This window comes from Megalops cyprinoides, chromosome 1, assembly GCF_013368585.1.
Source record: "Megalops cyprinoides isolate fMegCyp1 chromosome 1, fMegCyp1.pri, whole genome shotgun sequence".
Lineage (NCBI taxonomy): Eukaryota > Metazoa > Chordata > Actinopteri > Elopiformes > Megalopidae > Megalops > Megalops cyprinoides.
In genome coordinates this window covers 26,813,445-26,836,098 of record NC_050583.1, presented here as the reverse complement: position 1 = coordinate 26,836,098, position 22,654 = coordinate 26,813,445, and the positions used below count along the sequence as shown (strand labels likewise).

The 22,654-nt window shown below is 40.8% G+C and overlaps 1 protein-coding gene across 1 annotated transcript; it reads left to right on the top strand.

Moving 5' to 3' along the window:
* The first annotated feature begins 1,070 nt into the window (after nt 1-1,070).
* LOC118787944 (ras-related protein Rab-40C) lies at nt 1,071-21,727 on the top strand. The gene is made up of 6 exons (XM_036543728.1): nt 1,071-2,458; nt 10,200-10,260; nt 12,947-13,007; nt 13,577-13,654; nt 15,534-15,756; nt 19,261-21,727. The coding sequence occupies exons 1-6, from the start codon at nt 2,305-2,307 to the stop codon at nt 19,533-19,535; spliced, it is 852 nt and encodes a 283-aa protein (XP_036399621.1). The 5' UTR covers nt 1,071-2,304; the 3' UTR covers nt 19,536-21,727.
* The last annotated feature ends 927 nt before the right edge of the window (nt 21,728-22,654 follow it).

Below are 22,654 nucleotides of genomic sequence, written 5' to 3'. Positions count from 1 at the left end.
GCTAAGATGCTAACAAAACATTTTAAGGTGGTCTTTTGAATATGAGCTGAACCATGGATATATACTAGTCACACATTTAACTCCTCTGTTGCCTCCATCCTCAACGGTTGCATGTCTAGGATGATTTGATTGGTTAGGGAGTTTCAAATTCATAATGAGCCACCAAATACTTTTAGCTTCAACAACAGTAGGCAGAATTTTCATTTTATGAAACTTGTACCAAAAATAGGTTATCTGCAATGTAGTTAAGATACATCTTGTCAGTTTTATTTATTTCCCACAAATTTGTACTGCCATTTTGCAAAATTAAAACGTCTCCAAAATGATTTGCCTTTAAATTAAGGCAAAATGTTCAATGTTCAGTCTGTCAAAATTGCAATAATAGCTACATGTGTCAACATAGTGTTCATGAATTAAAATCGGAAATTATTCAATTTCATACAGGTCGTGAATAAAAGTGTTTGTTTTTTCCCAACAAATGGCACTACTATGAGAGATAATATTAATCAAGGCTGTGTTCAGCCTGCTCTTGATATACGTTCATATGTCCAGTTAGGTTTTTGATACTGATTATATAACCTAAGGCTGGAAATCTTCCAGCGGTGTATCAATTTCAAAGCGGAAGAGGGTGGGATTTGTAATTGTTGGGGGTGGGCAGAGTTGCAGCGTGTGCTGTGTCACCCGCCAGTGACAGCGCAGCAGCAGCTAGGTGACTTGTATACTGCCTGAGTGGACATGAGTAGCTACAAATCTGGAAAATAAAATCCAAACTATTTCAATTCATATGGCTTAGGTTCCAGTTCTGATTTGATCTCAAATCACTGTGTCATCATACCTAAGGAATCAGACCGTTTTGCGCCGAAAGTGTCTGTACAAATACCGTTGGAGTATGCGATCTTTGTTGGCGAGCTAGGTAGGGCCGGGAACCAAACCTCGGAGTGGAAGTAGTGATGCATGCCGTGTTTTCGTCGCCTTGAAGCGGAAGCAACAGCAACAGAATCGTTTGTGTACTCGGGTGACTGTCTTTCGTTTATCTTTAAGCTTAGTATTTAACGATCAACAGCTAGCCAGCCAGAGTAATAGCAAGATTTGTAGCTAGCTAGCTAAAACTCTTGTTTACACGTATTGGCTAGCCGGTCGGATGTTCCGCCGTACTCTAGCTACAGTAGCTAGCTAGCTTGCTGGCTCTGGACTCGATTTTTGGACGGAAAATGTTCTGCGGCTATCTTACTAGCTAACATCACAACATATATACGATCATATCTAGTTTCGTTGGATGTGAGGTTCAGGTCAGCAAGCTAGATACACTGTATAATAATAGAGATGTTCTCTGTTGTATCTAACTTAACGTATAACAACTCCGGTGTCCGGACTAGCCTGCTAGCAAGTTGGCAGATCATGGTATGGTTAATATGATGGATTTCCCTCGTAAGTGTCCGAAGTCCTTTTTTGAATAGGTGTAAAGCTGGCAGAGTTAGCTGGCTAAAATAATCTCGCTGGCCATACTTATTGTTGTTGTTTGCAATGATTTGTTGCTAGAGAATAGAGATAGCGAGGCAGCCAGTTGACATTTTGGCAGTTCATTCGAAATATGTTCTTTGTGTTGCTACCTAACCTCTCGGAACAGAACAATAGTCTAAAACGTAACCAGAGCTCATCATAGCAAACATCGATGTGGTTTTCTTCCCAGGTCATAGCACAACAGGAAAATTCGTTTGCATTGCATTCTGGATTTCTTGCTCATGTTTTTGGTAAACAGCAGTCAGCTAGGCAGCTGTGTGGTTTGATGGAAACTGCTGAAATTCAAATATCTTAAGCAGACGTGCAGCCATCGGGAGTGGTAAGAGCCAGTTGTTCAACCTCAAAACCATTTTGTTATCTGGCTACCTGGTGATTTGTTCTCGGCGGGAGCTGTCGGACGGATAATTAGAAGTTGGCTAAGTTCGCTTGCTAGGTAGTGTGTCTACGCATACGCCGTCACCCCAGCTTTGTTCAATATGATCTTGTGAGCGTCATTCAGATTGCAACTGTTAACTAGGGCAACGGCTTTGACAGGTTTTCACAACTGTATTTAGCGAGTTAGCTATATGCCAGAGACGTTAGATACTGTTTAGATACCCCGAAATATTCCACATCCTTGCTGAAGAGAACGCTAGCTCCCTTCCTGCGGAATTCTGAGTAGGTCGACGAATTTAATGTGAAGGTGCATGCAGTAAACGTTTGATCTGGAACGGGACGTACAAGAAGGGTGCTCCCGGGAGAGGTGTTTACGGGTACACCCATCTCCCACCTCACCTGGTTCAGATGCGAGGAAAAATGGGCACCCCGGGCAGCCCAGTCAAGAGTTATGACTATCTCCTCAAGTTCCTCCTGGTGGGAGACAGTGACGTGGGGAAGGGGGAGATCCTGGACAGCCTACAGGACGGATCAGCCGAGTCCCCTTATGCATACAGCAGTGGTAAGTTTCACGTAAATCTTCACTCTTCAGGAAATCAGCTGTACAGTATGTAGTAAGTTGGGGACCTAAAATATTATTCAATTGAAAGACCACTGGTTGAGACCTGGATGTTAGAAATTCATTACACAGCAAAGAGAATGTGAGGCCTACTCTTGTTAATGGATTCTCTCATAATGTAAGGTGTAGAGCTAGGGATATATGCACAAAATGTCTTCTGCTGTGTCTTGATTTTGTGTTTAGGACTATGCAAGATCAATTACATTCACAATTACAGTGTCAGTGACCCTTCAGTTTTGGGTTAGAGGGGCTAGTGTAAGGAAGTGGGATTATTTCAGTCATCTGTCGCATGCAACCTGTAGGATTTACAAGACTGATAAAACCTTCATAAGATACCAACTAGAGCAAGAGACCTAATATGTATCATATCTAGGTTTGTGATTATTTTATCAACAAAATGTCTTTCTCAGGAGCTACCTGAACTTAGACCTGTATACATCATTCACACAAGAGAAAAGTATGCTTCTGTGTAATGTCACCCTGTGTGATGTACAGCGAACAAAAAAGCCCCCCCCCCCCCAAAAAAAAACACAAACATACATGTTGTGTGTAGATATATATATATATATATATATATGTACCCAATATTCATATAGCTTAATATGTTTTCAGAAAGAATGTGCCACATCTTGACCTCTACAAAGCTCAAGTTATCAGAACCTGCCTGATCGTCTCTCTGAGCATGAAAGCATGTTACAGCTTGCTTGTCCCAAGTGTTGTGTGACAGACGAGGCTACTGGAACAAAATACCTATTGAACAAGCCGGGTTTTTAGCAGAAACAATTAACAAAATACTTTTCCCCCTTGGCACAGGAGTCTAAATGAGCATTAATGTGGGGTGACCAATTGCTTTCGCCTCTGTGGCGAGGTTGAAGGGAGCTGGCTCCTCCTGAGATGTTGGGTGGTTAGATGTGGGACATTTCACAGTCCTGTCAGAATTGATTTTGCCACACTGTGACTGAGAAGGCCTGGGCCACAGCAATCCGCATACTGTTAGTAGAGTTTGGCTCATCAGGCCGGCTTACTTTGAATGGAGCAAGGAGCAGAGAGCTGTTGGCCTGGCGTCAGCATTGCTGTTGTACTCCAATACAGAGGTGCCGCAGAGGATAAATCACACACTGAATGTATCTCGCCTTAATTAGAGGGGACTACGCCAACATTTTTTTTTTCTATTTGCCTGGTCTGCTGTACTTCAGCACATATTAGGTTCTCTGTCTTTATCTGCAAAAGAACATCATCTTTCACAATGATTTACTCTGTTCTTGCTTTGACTGGCATTCCTTGCAAACTACTGCCTCAGGAGTCATACAAGAATTTGTCTTTGAGTGAATTTATCAGAATAATCCTATTCTAAATTTGTATTACTAGGCCTGCACTCCGTAGATGGGCTGTCTCTTCCAGTGTGTCTTAATAGTTATGGGTGGTGGGTTTTGTTACAACCGTTAACGTCTGAAATGCCCCACAAAGCTCCTTTTTTGCTGCTGGAACAATAAAACAGAGTGGTTGTCAGGATCCAGTGGCACTTGTCATAGATTCTGTGCAGAACTCAAGGAGACTGTCAAAAAGCCAGTGCAAAATGTCATGCTGTTTTTTTTTCTTCCCAGGAGGCATATTTGGCCTAGCTGTTGAGATAAATATTTCATACTTCAAATATATAATTCATCACAGCCGGCACTGCTTCTTCTCTTAAGAGACTGCAAGTATGAATCATTAAAATCTTTTATAGAAATTCTCTCATCAGAGGCATGCGAAGTAAAGCCTAGCAGCACCTCTGCAGATGGGTGAAGTCCTTTTGCTTGAACAACAGAGGACTCTCACATGCTGTCTGCTGTGATGGAGATCTAAAGGCAGTAAGACACTTTTCTGCTTGGACAAGAAAGGAAGCTGAAGGGAATCATTTGTGAATATTTTGAGGGTCATGGGTCAATTGATTTTTTTTTTCAATTTCATATTTGAAAAAGAGAAAATTTAATATTTGAATAGCAGAGGACAGATCGAATTGGCGGTCTTCATTCTTCCCTTAAAGCAGCAGGTGACAGTCACTTTAGCTTGACATGGAGAGAAGAATATCAGCTGAATTGACTGTTATGTGGCTGCCACAGTCCCTTAAGGCAGCTAGCAGTACAGTGTCAACAGCTTTCTCCTGCCTCGGATGTTAATGGAGCCCCTTAGCCCAAGGTTCACTTGCTGAGTCCTGTTTCATTGGGACTGAAATTCGCAGTGGTTTTGTGTGCTTGAGTGTCTGCAGGCCTACCTAATATGATTATTGTCCTGCCAATGGGTCATGTAGATTCTTTGGTGGAAAGGGCAGTCAGTCATCCGTTTTAACAGTTACCTTATAAACACCTGTAAGCGTGATGACATCATGGAGCTTGGTGAGGTCACAGCATGGCTGTTACATGGGTGTGCGGCTGTCACCCTACGATCAACATATTCCTCTTTTCTGAAGCTTTAGGAACTATTTACAGAAAGGGCATTGTTTTTTTTTTTCTTTGTACCAGAATACGGTCACATGCTTCCTCTATTGTTTTAACATATACATATATAAGCAGTATGTAGTCTGTAGCTAGCTCGGTTTAACCACCACTGCTTGCTTTTGCAGTGCAAGATGTCATCAGGTATAATTCCATGACCAGAGTTTCTCTCTCTGCTCCTACTGTTGTCAAAATCAGATTTGCCGTATTTCAAGACTTCTTTTCATAGAATCAGAAAGGAAGTTACTTTAGATATCCTTCAGTATATACCACGCCACTCTGTGCTAGAAGCTAAAACATTTACGTTAATAGATGCATGAATAATTTGCAGATTCAGTCTTTAGATTGAAATGCTCCTGTGTTTTGCTCGGATGGCCTTCATTCAACGTCTGTTGGAGCTAGTGATCAGGAAGCCTGCCTTGTCTCAGTAACACCTGCTACCCCTTGTATTAAACTGCTGAAAGGGATGTTGCTGTATGGAGGAGGAGCTAATAACAGCCCACCATTCTGAGGGTGGCAGCTGGTTGACTAATACAGTGAGGAGATCAAGTGAATCTGGTGTTGAACTGCAGTGCTCATGGATGCTAGTCAGATAGACTCAGATCTTTGCCCTGTTTTGGCCCTGTTTTTAGAGTAGGTGAAGCAATGTCTAAGTTTGAGTCGGTCACTCCTGAGCGGTATTGAATGCCTGCGATGTAGTCTTCTCCTCAGTTGTGTCACTTTTAGATGTTTAATAATGCTTGAGGAACACGTGATCGACAGCCCCTGTATGGTCTTGCTGGTCCGGTCTGGCTTCTCGCCCTGAAGACTGACTGGTCTGCAGCAGCAGCTGTGATTCATCTCCCTGTGTAGTGTCTGTGACCGATGCTCTTCACTCGGGGGATGCTGTGTCACCGGCAGTGCTCTCGGACCGCTGGTGCTGAAAGTCATGGCCTTTGTCAAGGCCGTTGTCTCTCTGTTTTAGTGGCACTGCCAGTTGGGTTTTCTCATTTGGAGCTGTACTCACTTGGGAGACAGTTTTTGGTGTGCAAATAAACAGTCTGGATGAAAGCGGGACTGCAATTGTGTAGGGTGTGATTAGTTTTCTTTTTTAGGTGGGTTTGGCTGAAGGAGTGCTGGCAACATAAGCAAAGGATGTGGTGTTTACACAAGACATAATAACACAGTGGGTCTGAATGCAACTTGTGAAGATCATACAGTCATGGCAGCTGTGCACAAGACTCCCATGGCTCCTCCTCTTGTCAGCATACCAGGATTCTTAGGGTAATTGGAGAATTCAGAATGATGCCATTACTGTACGCATTATTTCCAAATAATATGAAAACGGCTGTGGAACAGCTTCAGAAAGCACCAAATTAACTGATGCAAAAGGATCAGTAAAAACAGAGGAAAAGCTGTCACATGGCCTCTGACATAGCAGGGTTTATCAGTAGATTGTAACCAACCAAATACGATCATTAAAAAAAAATTCTTGGAGGGGTTTGATGCAGACACAGATGGATTTGTGTGTGAGATTGGGAGGAGGAAGCTTTGTTCAAAGGGATGCACTTGGACAGTGTTCTGTTTGGGATAATGTTCATATTGTAGTCTGCCAGCATTTATGTAACCCAAGCATTCAACAGACTAACTGGACCCCTTTACATTAATTACCTTGGACAAACTAAATATTCCACCTCCCTGTAGTGGTATTTAAAAAAATCAAGTGCATCGTGAAAGCTGTATTTCATACAGTAAATGTTACACCCCTGGTGCTAGAGGACTCATGGCTTGAAAATTCGATGGAGAGATTGTCAAGAATTTCCATCAGTCCGTCTACTCATTAAATTTTAAACTGCTTCAACTACTTGTTGCTCCTCTAGAGTATATCAGCAAGCAGTATTTCTGAACCACCTCCTAACCACTGATGGTTTTGGAGGAGACCTTAAATACTTTGGGATTGTAGTGGTAATTGGAGTTTAAAAGGTAACCTCGCCAGAAATGTAAATGAAATGTTTTTCCTTTCTTAACAGTTTTGTAGGTATGCATATTATAAAGCAAGGAACAAACCCAAAACGGCCTACCCTGCTAGAACATGGGTGGGGAAAATCCATCTAAACTGGATGTGATGTTCTAGGGGAGCAACCTGCAGAAAAAAACTGGACTGAAGAGCCTGAAACACAGATTCTCCTTGACCTTTTGTCATTAGTTAGTTTATTTTGAAGTTTTAAACTTATTTGTTGTTTATAATGCCTTAAAAATCGACCTTGCTAGCTAACCAGATTTTTTAATATCACAATGACTAAATACATTGTCTGTAACCAATCCTGCACCAGACATGACAGCTTGTCATCAGTTTGGATACTCGAAAGTTCTCTAAATTTTTCCGTCTGGGAAATGTATCTCCAAGGCGTACATGTGATTTTTTTTTTCCCTTCCAACTGTCATATTCCAGTTTGCAGACTTCTTTTTTTTTTGTTAAAGCCATCTGCCATTATTCAGCATTACAAATGTACAGACACTACTTTTAAATCTTTCAAAAGGGTAAATTCCAATTCTAGTGCACTTTGGACAGGTTTGTTTTTTCCACGTATTTCTTGGCACTTTCTACATTTCAGTTTTTTTTTTGCTAGTTGTTTTTTAATCATTTTCTTAAAGATGGTTGAAATACATTTGTTTCGAACCATCGCTGGGATGTACCTTCTAAAATAAATGGAAAATAAAAGTAATTTCATGAGTTTATCTTATTGTTGAAACATTTACCAAATTACTGAATTGGCAAAGTTTATGAAATGTCTTGGGAAACTGAGACACCATCTTTCCCATTTTCCCAGCCTCTTTTTATCACAGGACATTCAGAAACTGATACTAGCATTTAAAGGGAATTTGTGCAAATATTGTACTTTAACTGGTCAATCTTTTTTAGCATAGTCTGGAAAGTTGCCAGGTGTTCTCTGAATCTGCCATGTGCATTTTCTTTTACAAATGGAATGTACTGGATTGGATCATTGTTTCTCCTGGCTCATTTCCCATTTAAGGAAATAAAATATTTTTAAGTCACCCATTTCTTTTGTTTTCATTTTTGGGTTGAAACACAAATTTCATTTATCAAAACAAAATAGAGCTGGCCAAAGATCTTTCACATTTGTGTAACAATGACATTCTAACCAGAGCCATGTAGAGAGAGAGTAGCGTCATCTCCATTCTCTCCAATGGACCATTTTTTTACAGTAATGGCGGATCGTGGAGCCTCTCAATAGTTCCTGGAAGTTAGCAGCAAATACTAGCAGCACAGTAGAGTTGCAGCAGAATAGTGATGCACTTTTAAAGGGTAAGACGTTTAAAGAATCAGATTGTGTATATTACCAGCACATCTGAATCAAATTAACATGTGCATTAAAGCATGTTAGTGTATTTAAATTACTAAATTAGTAGATTTAGGGAACGCTAACAGATAACAGATTAGGCTAGGATACTGGATAAAGTTAGCAACACATAACATTAACCACAAACAGCCTATTAATTGTAAATTCTGTTCTCTTAAAGTCATTTCATCCAACGCTGTGGAATTAAAGTAAAAGGCTTCTAAACTTGATTTTTTGCAGGGTGGGAGGAGTTGAATATTAGTTAAATATAACATCGGGGCATGTGATTGTAGAGTGGTAGGTGGAGGTGGTGAAATGAGGATATCCATTTTGGAGTACGAGCTAACGTTACACAATAATAAGGAAGAGAGCTATTTTTGTGATATATCGCTATTGATATGGATTTAGAGTGCATATTTGAGACTTCTAAACAGTAAACAAAAACGTAACTTATGGGTTGAGTGTTTTTGGGCTTTGTGATTTTGTTTACTATTACCTGTCAATGTTATGTTGCAGCTCAGCTGATTTTGGATTGATGGCAAATTTATTTTTGATAACCAAACATTAAGCTTCCCAATGGTGTGATCTTTGTGAAAAAGTGCAAATGCAGTGTTTGAATATGATTACCTCACATATTTTTTTGCTGTTGTAATCTTTAGTGATAGTAAGATTGCTCCTGCTAACTTGAGCCAACCATTTTTTTCTCCTCTCCATGTCAGTGGGGAAACCATACTTTCGTACTCCTTTCTCCGAGTGATTGGAGCATCACAAAATGCAGCACAGCAAACCATGGCGGAGACTATATGCGCGGACAACACGGGGGAAAGGGCACAGACGTATTGCATGACATGCTATTCATGTTTCTGAGTTTATTAGAGATTTATTTAATGAATTCATGATAATCATTGATAGTCACCTGTCGGTCTCCTTCTGTCCTATCTGAAAGTCATAAAGATTACATTAGTCAATAAGTCATTAAGATTACTTAGGCCCTCAGTTACCGTGGGATTACTGAAACCACCATGATTTAAAGAAATGGTGGAAAATTAATCTGATCTGAATTTTGAAACATTCCTTCCCTTCCCCTCCCTCTAAATATATCAATAAACTTTAGGATATGATTGCTCTTGACTACCATACAAGTTTAAGAATATAATAATAAAAAAGAATTCAAAGCAATAAACAACAGCAACATCCTCTTTAACCAAGGTAATATTAGCCTAAAATATGTCAACAAGGCAGGTAACGCTAGCTGTTCACACTAATCCTCAAATAATACTGAATTTTACTTTTTTAAAAATATATATTGATGTAATTACATACACATGTTGGTGTGCTATGCAATGCATTTATTGACAAATAATTACCAAAAATTGCAGTTCTGTCTCTCTGTTTTTACGCATTCAAATTGCCCGCCAAGAACTTCCTTCTGAAGTCTACGTGAATCACGTGATGATCAAGCATTTTGACCTTCCGTTGACGCAAGTCTCTCTCTACATGGCTCCGATTCTAACAAAAGGCCCTTGCTGGCCAGGCCATAACAGTGGACCACTACCTTCATTCTCTGTTGAGATGAGATAATGTTTGTAGGTCGCAAAATCAGATATTTGGAATTGATGATTTAAACACTAGAACCTGGCTGTGTAAGAAAGCTGTCTAATAAAATTCATCTGTTCAGTTGTATAGACCAAATATGTATATATTAGAAACTTCAGCAGTGTCAGCTAGTATTTTTATTGTTGAAGAAGCTGCATTTTTGATGGCACATTCCTGTTTGATCGGGGTTTTATGCCTGCAATTGACAGGCTTAGCCCTGCACCCGTGATAGGTCCTGCTCTCTCCTTATTTCATGTCTCTATTTCTTTCCAGGGATTGACTACAAAACCACCACAATTCTTCTGGATGGGAGAAGAGTCAAGCTGGAACTGTGGTATGTATAGCACAACAATACGGATGCAATAGTGCACTTTGCAACCATGCAGAAAGCCTTTCTACAGTATAAAACCTGACAAGTTTTTATGTTGTTCCTGCAGTTTCACTCTTGGCATCTAATTGTTCCAGCCCAAGCACATGAGCACTGTGTGTGTGTGTGTGTATGTGTATGTGTGTGTATGTAATATATCCTTCATTGTGCCTGTTCTCACTGTCCTGAAAGCAGGTCTAAATTATTCATTTTTACCTTAATCGACCCGCTAATGAAATTGCCCTCATTTGTTATAGCTGCTGGAGGAACGGATATGGCATTGGCCGGAATTTCTGGCGCTGATCTTTTGTCTCAGAGTCCTGCAGTTCCTGGAATGTAGATGTTATTCTGTATATAGCATTAAATGAACGAAATCAATGAGCTGCACCAGGGTGAAGTTGGCAGCGTAGGACACTGCCGGTGCGAAAGGAAAATGCGCAGGACTATAGGGGTCACTGCCTTAGCTTTTAAGCGGATTAACATTAGCATGTTTAACAATAATTGCAGGCGCTCTCAACTGTCACACATAAAGGATATGTTGGCCCACAAGCATGTGCTGGCAGAGGATGTGATTTATCTCTAAATGTTGAGCAGTGCTTTTTTTTGTTTCTTCTTGGCAAATGTAAGGAACATCTGAAGCCATTTTACAATCAGTTCTCCTTTAGGGATGACTCAACCTTTTTAGCCGGCGCTTTTCTGACTTTGTTAAATTGGGCATATTAAAATTATATGGATCTTAATGTAAGACATCAGTCTCTGGATGAGTCATCTCCAGTCTGACATGTCTAAATTTTGGCTCTTCACTTAATGGGAAAAATTGTGCTGTGCAGAGGGTTTCTTCTGGCCAATTTTGTATAGTGGAAGCAAACAGGTGGTTGTTGAACTGCTTACACTGATTTACCTTATCATAACGAGAAGAAAAAAAGCCTAGTATGACGCAGACGTTGCTGCTGTTAAGGGCACAGTTATCCCATAGAGAGAGCACCAAGGTGGTCCATTTCTCTGTGCTATGTGCTGCACACTGACAGAATCAAGCTGCTTCATATATGGTCATATGTCTGTTTGCATTTAGTTGCCAAGTTTGAAGGATTTGAATGATATCCCTTGGATTTGTTATGTAATCCCGTAACCCAACAGACTTCTTAATTATTGTCTGACTGAATTGCTGTCCCTCACTGTTGCCATATGAAGTGGATAACAAATGCTTTATCTAACCCTGGAAGGATGGTTTACAATAGGGATTCAGTCAGAAATCAATCTGGGGTGTTTGTACTCATTTTTGATAATCTCGTCTTTTTCACTGTTGAATAAACAATGCACTTACAGTGAGTGAACCTTTTAGCATTGTTGTAATGTGAGTGTTTTATTCCTGTAATCTTATCTGCAAGGATGACAGCACTGCTTTTCTGTCTATTCATGTGTTCACATGTTAAGAGATCCCATTGGTGGATGTTCTGATTGATTGGCTTGTCCCTGTCTACAGATTCCAGTTTTGGAACATTCAAACAGTAGATTTAAGCAGATAAAAGGCATTTATCCAGTTGAGGGATTGTACACCATGATTAGATGAGCTCCTTATTGTGGCCTGTTTTTGACCTCTTATTTCAGAAAAGGTCCAACAGTTTGGAAGATTTACTTTCCAATGACAGTTAAATCAAATCAAATATTAAGAATAGAAGTTCCAACATTGCCTCAAGAAGCATATGCTAGACAGACATACAACAAAGAGTTATTTTACTCATTCTTATCTATAAGAAAACTCAAATGCAGTTCTACTTCAAAGTGTTCTTAGAGGTGAAGAACTCCAGAGGGGGTTTATTGCCTTTTAACACCAGCAACTGATAAGAAAGGCATTCCACAAGACTCCACAATAGTGTTGTGCAACCGTCCAGTATCTTCAGATAGGATTGGAGATCTGTTTTAAACATTGAACCTCTCAATTTCTATTGAAGCCTCAGAAAACATACCCAGGGCTTGAAAATGGCAGTAGGGGAAATTAGATAAGTACAGCTGAAGTTTAATTTTGTATTTTAGGGCTGGGCGATATAGCAGTCGCGATATATCAAATAGCTATTTTTAGTGCAATATCAGCTATCCCCGGTATGTGGCGTTAGGTTTCTTCCTGTATTGTTTTCCCTTTAGTCATACCTGATGCGGAAGCACACCTCCAGTTTTCCAAGGCCATGTGAAATGCTTCTGGGGGAAAAAACACCACTCGTATCTATTCAATGTTGATATCACAGCAACAGCACTATGCTGCTTCCATGTGGTAGATAGAAACACATGGCTACAAAGATAAAGAGTGAAAACATATGCTGTGTTTTTCAAAGCTAATAGGTAAGTTAACCAACATATAGATACAAGTGATATTTTTCTGCCCCGGAAGCATTTCACTGAACTTTGGAGGTGTGCTCCCGCATTAGGTATGACTAAAGGGAAAGCAATACTGGAAGAAACCTAACGCCACATACATACATACAGTATATCGCGACAGCTATATCGCCCAGCCCTAATTTTCTGTGTGGTGTCATTGAGAGAAAGCCAAGAGAATTCTGTCGTGTTGGTTTTTAAGCAGATTGTTCCTGAAATAGTCCTGCATGTAGTACCGCAGTAGTGTTGACTGTCTGTCTCTCTGTCTTTCTCTGTCTGTCAGGGACACCTCAGGACAGGGTAGATTCTGCACCATCTTCAGGTCATACTCCAGAGGGGCACAGGTGAGGATCTTACGAGTCCAACACATGGCTACATGTTGAATGCTTCCGTACAATGTAGCAAGTTGTAACCTGTGCTGGAGTCTTTCTGACATTTAGCAGTTTTCTGTGTAATTAATCTACATCAATGTACATTTCCCTGTACTACTTTATTTCAGCAAACTGTTTTTCTCTCTGTGAAACAATATCCATTATTTTAGGAGAATTAGTGTGCAGAGCTGTGGAAATGAAATCAGCCCCGGTTTTACTCACACCCTGTCTTTAGAGACTGTGAGGAGGTGTCCCATGACCTCATCTCTGCAGGGACCATGGGAAATGGGGTTTTAATAAGACTGGCTCACGAACAGATTTAAAACTGTTTATGTAGAGTTTACGCTACTTCAACCAACAAAAGAACGGACATTTTCTGGGAGCCTGTGGGTGAAATGTAATCTACAGACACACCCTGATTAAAGCTTTTGTCAGTGAGTGTTGCTTTAACAAACGTGATTGGTGCTGCAGGGATGCCTCAGCATGTTGAATGATATGAACCAGTGATAAATCGTGGTCTCCCAATGTTCTGTTGTCCCAAGGGAATCCTGTTGGTGTATGACATCACCAACCGCTGGTCATTCGACGGCATTGACCGGTGGATCCGGGAAATTGATGAGGTGAGGTTGCTTTTATGAGCTTTTGTTTTATTCCTTGCGGTTTTTCATATCAAGTGCCACAAATCTCGGAGCACCCAGGCTGCTTGCAGTCAGGGTTTCAGACGCAACAGGAGGTGCCCTCGGTCTGACTCCCCCCCCAGAACCCAGTCAGGGTCTGTCCTTGTACACCGGAGTACGTAGAGCAGTCCTTGCCCAGCTTTGCAACAAAGCCCTCTGAAAAAACAGCAGAAAGCGCGTAGGCCGCAGAAGCGGCCCAGAAGGGTTGGAATGCAGGGCACGGCTCTCTGGCGCGCTTCCGTCCACTTCCTCCGTTTCCTGCCTGCTCTGCGGAAGAATCCTGTCCGGTTCCCTTGGAGGACGTCCTGTGGGGGCAGGGGTGCACGTGTTATTTTAGACCTCTCCTGTATGTGCGAGACGGTGCTCTTTCCTGCTCCACCTCTGCAGCAAATCTGGATCTTGAAAATAGACAGAGGGGGCCGATGTTTAAAGCTAGAGCCAGCACACCCTTCACTCAGATCAGCTCTTTCTTCTCTCTCACATTCCTGCTGGCCACGGCACTTCACTGGATTTGGGCCTGGTTAGGAATGCTCAGCTCCAGACCCCCTCTCCACTTAATGAAGACAGCAGTATAGGCTACCACTTCAACAGAATGTAAAATGAATCTCTTTTGGGTAATATGACCCGCTTAACAGTGATTTTAGTCATTCACCTCATTTGATTACGTATGATCTGCTGTGAACTGTTCTGTAAGTGAACGAATTGCATTTCTCTGTGTAGGGTTCATACGGTCATGAAAAACCTGGAAAAATCATGGAATTTGAACATAGCAATTTCCAGGCCTGGACAAGTTTTGGAAAAATAAATAAAACCAGAAAGTTTTGGAAAAGTCATGGAAATTTGCTTCACAAATACCTGTATAATAGAGTATATGTGGTTCAGTTAAGATCGACTGAGAAAAATCTATATTGGCTAACCCTTTCGCTCGTAACTTATTTTATGCTATGTAGTGCGTGTGTTATGTTATATGGTTCGTTATGTTTTCATTAGCATTTTAAGCTTCTCATAGTTTCCACCGCCGCATTTGCTATTTTTTTATGTTAAATCACTGTTTCCTCAAAGCTAAAATTAGCTAGAATTTTTCCAATCTCGTGTTCTAATCACACCGGTGTTAGCATACACACTAAACGGCTGCTCACACCGATGTGACCGTACCCGCAAAAGGGTTAAACGATACTTTAATGTTTGGGCAGATCAGTCACATCACTTGACATTATGTTGTTCTCTGCATGGGGTAACATCAGGCTGCGACCTGAGTGTGTGTGGATTGTTTTTGGGGGATTCAAACAGGGAAGGTTATCCTCTGTTAATGCTTAATTAGGTTAATGCTAAATAGGAGGCATAGTTGGTTTAAAATCTTCTTAGTTACAAAATCTTGTATTCCAAAAGACAGTTTCTCCCTGATACTGCTGCCTTCTGAAGTTTATGTGAGTGTTACTTAGTAGGGCTACACAATGGAGTTCCCAGGGTCACATTTTATTCTGTAAACATCTTACTGGTGTGTCAGTGTTACTTAAATAAATGTTTGTTTTGTATCAAACCACATAGCTTGTCATTAATTTTAGTTAAAATATACTGTGGTAAATTTTGACATGGATTTTTATTCTTATTTTTCATGTATATGCAGATGTTTCAGAGAATCTATGGTCATGAAAATTTGCCTCAAAGGCATGGAAAAGTCATGGAAGTTTATTGGTAAAAATGTTTATGAACCTTGTTTGTGTTAGCACCAATGACATTGGATACAGTTGATCTGACCAAAACACATCGCAATCAGATGTTTCATTCTCGATTGACTGATTCTCAATTTTCCTATGTCCAGCACGCGCCCGGTGTGCCACGCATCCTAGTGGGCAATCGGTTACACCTGGCATTCAAGCGGCAGGTGCCCACAGAGCAGGCTCGGGCCTATGCTGAGAAGAACGGCATGACCTTCTTTGAAGTGAGCCCCCTCTGCAACTTCAATGTGATCGAATCATTCACCGAGCTGTCCCGCATTGTCCTCATGAGGCATGGCATGGAGAAGTTCTGGAGACCCAACAGAGGTAAGCCAACAGAAGATAGAGAATGTGTGTGTGTGAGAGAGAGAGTGAGTGTGTGATCACTGCTGAGCACTTATTGTCAAACCCATAGGACTAGATGGTAACGAAACTCAATTCAAAGCCTGTGTAATGAGTAAGGCTATGCTCTGACTGGAATGGCCCATCTTATAAAGGGGGTGTAAATGTGAAAACCTGGTGCAGGTCAAACTGCAAAGATTTCTGCTAATTCATTGCTTTGTGCCATGCTTCAAAACTGACATTTCAATGCTAGTTGATTAGACCTGCATTTTTCAATTTACAGTGATATATTACCATAATCTGGGACCAGTACTTTATGTGCTTAGCAGTTTTTCAGTCGAGCTTTCATGAATATGGCTCTTCTGCACATAACACTCAGGGCTCATGCTACTCGTTTAAAGGAAAGGAGGGGGTGAAGTATGCATTGCCGACAGTATTTGCAGGGCTCTGTGCCTGCCACAGTCCTGTGTGATGAGTAGGCCTCTCAGCCTCCAGGGAATTGGTGTGGAAGGCACTCAGTAAGGACACGGGCGCAGCAGGGAAGCAGAGAAATCGCCCGCTCAGCACAGTTCTCCATCCACTTCCAGTAACCACCTTCTGCTGCATCCAAACCAGCGCTATTTAATTAGAGACAGAGGGCATTCAGTGGAGCCTGTATTCTCTTTCTCTTTAAGCCACAAAATGAGATTTCCCATCAGGGTACATTAGGCAGCATTAGTGACATTCCTTCATTGGCTGGGACTGAGGCTGAGTGCTGTTAATGTATTTCTTGGATGCTGGAGCTTTTAATTTAATTTTCGTATATATTTACTTTTACCGCTTAAGTTTACAGTAGTGCATTCTCTTAACAGCCCAAGCAGGATACTTTCTGATTGTTTTAAAAGGCACTCAAGGTTACTGCCTGAAACATTATCCATGCCTTATTTTAATATCAGCATTAAACATGCATATTTAATGGGAAGTTCTTCGTCTGGAAAAAAACAGTATCTCAATGAAAACTACACCAAGGTAAATGATTTCTTTGGACTTTCCAATCCCATACTAAAGCTTATGGTCCTTACCAGTCTGATTAACAGTTTCTTACTACATCCAACCAAATGTTGTGCCTTAGTTTCATTCTAAAAGGGCAGAGAAGATCACTGGGTGCTTTTGAAAGTATTCAATGATAGATTCTTTCTCTACAAATTATAGTTGAGTACTAAAATGTAATTGTGTAAATTAATATTGTGTTAGAAATTGACTTGCTAAGTGGACAAGGTAAATTACTTATTTCACTAGGATTCATTGGCTTCTTGTGGTCTCCTGTAATAATTTAAAAACTGAAATGTCTGTAATAGCACAAAGAACACATTGTTTTCTATATTTTTGAAGGGAACTGTTATTTTGGAAGTTATATGGCGTTGCCCCCTGCTGGAATTTGATAGATTGAAAGGAGTCTGGTTCTGGCTTTGTGGGGCTTTGTCTGGCCATTTTAACCTGCGCATCATAGTGTATACATTTGTTAAAATAGATAAAGAAATGATCAGACTTGTTAAAAAAAAACTTGTTTTTTGTAAGCCATGGGGGTTGTGTTCCTGAATTACACTTAGCAAGGGTTTACGTGTGGGAAATTGGGGTCAAGCGGAGATGAGCCTAGAGAGACGTGCCCAATTTCATGTAATATACACATCAAAGTTAGGAATAAGTATGGTATACTTTGAAAAATCTATACTTATCTTAGTCTTAGGTTTCATTTGATGTCACAGTGAGAAGTCTACCGTTTTGAACGTCATAAAATGTATGTATGATGGTTTTTGATCAGAAAGACATTCAACTGTATTGAATTTTTTACTGTACTGATAATGCCTTTCAGTTGGTGTGCTGTTGACACAGACAGTTGCACAAACAGAAGAGGGAAAACTAAAGAATTATGTTTTTTTAGCATTTTTTGATGTGGTCATTTTACAACAATGGTTACTTTGTAAACAATTGCTCACTATGACACAGCTGGCTACCCATCAGTTGTTTGTTCTGTCCTGTTCTGTAAACATGCAAGTTAATGGTGTTAGGCGTCTTTGAGACGGATAGCTAATTTGCAGTAAATTTGGGAAAGTAAAAGCTCAGGCTAAGTAGCTACTAATAAAAGAAACTCACCCTAACACCTTGATGGAGTATTAGCTCTGTTCAGTGTTTTGCCAGTATTGTACAGGGTAATGTGACCATAATCTCTGAATATAGAATCGAATTGCAAATTTGCTTGTGTTAGGAAATCATGCTGTTGTCACATGCTTTCTGGCTGTAATCATATATATCAAGACATATATAGATAACCCTTTAGTGAGACCCAGTGAAAAACAGCTGGTTTACTGGTGTGATCATTCTAACATCAACTCATGTAACTCTGAAATTCACAGGTTTTTTTTTTTTTTTGTTTGGGTGTTTTTAATTTTTTTTATTATTGTTGATCGATTGACTGGTTAGCACCATTAGTCTTGTTATCTATAGTAGTGTGTGATGAAAAGATGTACCGCTTTCAAGTAACAGCACTTCTTGGAAATACATAGATAAAATTAATGATAAATACAAGTCATGTGCTGTACAGTTAAGCTATAATCAACAGGTTGTGTGATGTGTCATCTTGTTTGTGATACTACAAAATCTACAAAATTGTGCCATGACATAGTGGAGGCAGTCAACTGTTAGCTCTCTGTCCAAAGACAGCTCAAATATGCAGAAGGACAGAACTGCTCAATAGCAGTATTAACAATGACAATATAGCTTTCTGAGTCTAAGCAAAGGTAGTCAACAAAAGCAAACACTGACACAACCTTCAACCTGAGTAGCTTGGAGATGAACTGTTATCATGCAGATCTGTCCCTGTTAACATCTTTGCAAGCTGTTGTATAGTTTCCCCTTAATGGTGTATCTCCAAATAACTAATTCCCTGACCACATGAAGTGCTACAGAGACATAAATACATTTTGATAGGTTGAATAAATCATGAGAAAAATCAGAAAATTTTCAAACATTTTCAGTTTAAAGTCACCTAAAGCCTGTATTCATTTTCTCAGTGTGACTCTTGCACTAATAACAGCTCTCTGTTGTACAGTCCTCAATGGAATCTAGCATTTCACCTGATGTGCTGGCATGCATCCTTCTTATGACAGTTGCTTCCACACTGCAATGCACATGGGCACAGTGGACATGTGTAAGCTGCATTCTTACGACTGGAAGTTTTGGGTAATTTTGGGCCAAAAAAAGGAACATGAACCATGGATAATTGAGGAGAAAGACCGTTCACAAATTGTCTAAAATCATTGACTCAAGGTTACGGGTAGTGAGGGCCTACTATGTAGAGCCAGTAGATCAGGTTCTGTATCTTAAAGATGAACAGTGGCAATATTATCTTTAAGATGAGATTGCTGTGAGTGTAGCATTGAGAGTCTTTCTCTGCACTTGAAAGGTAAGAATGTGTACATCACATCTCTGTGTTGCCTCTCTTCCCCACAGTGTTTAGCCTCCAAGACCTGTGCTGCCGTGCCATCGTGTCCTGTACCCCAGTCCACCTCATCGACAAGCTGCCCCTGCCTGTGGCCATCAAGAGCCACCTCAAGTCCTTTTCAATGGCGAACGGCATGAACGCTGTCATGATGCACGGCCGCTCGTACTCGCTGGCCAATGCTGCCGGGGGCAGCAAGGGCAACAGCCTCAAACGCTCCAAATCCATCCGGCCACCGCAGAGCCCCCCTCAGAACTGTGCCAGGAATAACTGCAAGATCTCTTAGCGTGGAAACATGGGCACCGAGCCCTGTGTCCCCTGCGCCTCCTCCTGCGGCCACAGCTTTAGGGCTGTGCGCTGGCCTGAGACAGAGTCCTGCACCTTCCTGCCACCGAGATTCTCATCTCCCGGGAGGAACTGACAGAGCTCCGCCTACTGAGGTGTGCATTCGAGCTGATAGGACTGAAACCAGCCAGCCAGGCCAAAGCTCTGCCTCCCTGTTCAACCTCCACAGTCACGAATCCAGCTCTTCAACCTGCTCCTTCAGCATGCTGGAGTCATTCAACACTATAACCAAGGATGGGACTATTTTAATGCATTTTTTTTAATGTATACACCATATATACTTGATATTTAACAAAGACAAGATTGCAAATGAATCTAGTGTCAATTTGTTTTATTTTATTTTTTTTTTTGCACTGAAGTTCCTCTTGTGCAGTCTTGACATGCGGAGAAATTAAAAATGACCCTTTGCGTTTGAGATGGAAGACTCTGACAAAGCTACAAGAAGTTTACATTTTCTGGAAGGTGTTTCAGCACTCTGTTTGCACCACACTTAAAATGTCTGGAGTTCATTTCCCTGTATTTCCTACAGTGTAGCCTATCCATGTCTTACTCCTGATTGAAGCCCATACAGGGATGGCTACAGAAACACCACTTCAGCTGCCATTTTTAATACATGGTGTGACATTTCATTCATTAGGTTTCATCCCATTTTATCCCTGACTGCACTTCTTCTGTGGTACCCCTCCACTTCTGCAATATAACATGCATAGGGCAGGATTTAGGGATGAGATTGTGTTGTGGTGATACATATTTAATGTCTGTGAAGTCAGCTAATCTGCTGAGACTTGGTTTGCAAACCAGGTTTACCGTAAAATCTAATATCTGTCCGTCCTGTAAAGAGTTTTACTTAGAACATACCCCTGCAGTCTTAACTACTATGTGTTTTTCTGTTTCAATGAAAGTAATGTATCAGTACTAAGTCACAGGATCAGACCTTAACCTTGTTTATCTTGTGTCTGATAAGCCACGGCTCAATGCCGAAATGAACCCAGTCTCCACGTCTGGAGCATTTCCTGCACCTGCTGGAAGTTTGCCTGCACTGTTAGGGATGTTTTGCCCTGGGTGTGTACTGATGAGATATCTGAACCTTTTTCTGTTTAGATTGTGCCTCATAGCTCATCAAGGGGAGGTTTCGAAATATGAAATGTTAGGGTGGGAGGTGGTTGGAATGGATTCCAGTGCAGGCTTTCTCTCACCGTTTGTACAGAGAGATGGATTGTAATGTGTTTGATGTTTTTAACATGCCTTATAACACAACCAGGCATTCAAATATCTTAGGGCTGTTGTGTTTCTGAATGAATGAGACTATGCTGTGTTGTTTGGTCCCTTAGGTGTTGTCACCTTAAGTCTTTTAAAGTATCCTCCTATCTACTCAAGATCTCATGCTTGCCTTCACCCAGCTCTCTAATGTCCCATAGTGCCCCCTTGTGCCAAATCCGTAAATGACAATAATCAAATGAAGAGCACATAATCCTCATTTATCCGTATGTTGAGTAGCACTGAAGTGCTTACAAAGCCTTGTTGATTTAAGCTTCAACAAGGTGTTTTTCTAATTTCTTTTTTTTATAATGGAGTATTCAGTTATATTTGTTCAGGTTCAGATACTCAGTTTTTATTTCAGCATAAGATTCATTCAGTATTATCGCACATGCTTGACAACTTCAGATATTTTTCATGCTTTTTTAATGCACATTGAACAAATCAAGGTTTAAATGAGGGTGAAATGTTACTGAGTGTTGCCAAAGTGAAAGTCTTTCGCAATTCAAGAATGAGCTTTACTTTCTCCCTTAGTAACATCTATAAATGAAGCAAACATTAAATATAAATACAGTTTCCAGCCTGCTTGAGCTGAACACATTTGCCATTGCAGCCCAATGTCTATATATGTAAATCTGAAGCATTTCCTATTGTAACCTGCAGTACATTCAAACCCTTGGTCTGAAAACTCCTGTTTTTGTGCGCTGCTGATTCTGCATCACTTTAGGCTTGAGGTGTTATTGCAGCAAAACCAGGGCTGCTTGGTTTCATATTGCAAATCTTACCCTTCCTCTCTGAATCGGTCCATTAATGCATTCATAATCCTCTCTTTTACAGACACTGCATTAGTGTGCACTGAATCTGCAATCACCCCCCCCCCCCCCCCCCCCCCCCCCCCCCCCCCCCCCCCCCCCCCACCTGCCCCTCCAACTCAGGGACCCAACCCAGCTTCCTCTTGCAGAGCTGGCCAATGAAGTCAAATGGCTGAGCGCTGGACTGCTTGAAGACTTTTTCTTGTTGTTTTAGTTTTCACACAAGGGTTTACAAGTTTATGCCCAATATTTTAACTTGCTGTGGGAATGGTGGGAATGTGAACGCTGGCATGGAAAGGAGGGATTGGCCAGTGAGCGGTCTGCTGCAGCTAAGAGCACGCTTGTGCAGCCTTAATGTGTTGCCCTTTTGTTCTTGGCCTCTTCTGCACATCAGCTCTGACCTTCCACTGCGTCAATGTTCCTGGCTTTTTGGGGGCTGTTTTTCTCTCATGTTTGGCACCTTAGACTCTGCAAAGATTTGAAGTACAGTGTTATGCTTAAGTGTCTTCCTTAGAGGACTGATCCGTTTAGGATTGGTTTCTTGCTAGTTTTTGTCCTTAAACCTGTTTGACAGTTTTTCCACTGTGTAACACATCCATTAGTAGGCTGGACAATGATTCAGATGAGAATTTGTGGAAACCATTTTTACTGTAGAATTTTTTTAAATGAACCTTGTAACTGATCCAAGGATGTGGGCAAACCTTTTCTGATAGTGTCCTGATAAGGATCATTTTAAAGGGATTGTTTAGTAGGATCTACTGATGGAGTTCTGACAGCATAGTTATACGGTAACATTCCTACAAATATACAGATGTTTGGGGTTGGAATCTCCAGCTGTTAGCTTAAACCTGCTAATTGAGTCTTTTTTTTTCTTCAGGGGCTGGGTAAAGGGAAATGTAATATTGTGATTATTATTCACATGTAAACACTATTTTCCTGTGGTTTATGCTGCTGGATAACTTTAATGAAGAATGCTTTTTAAGTGTTCTGC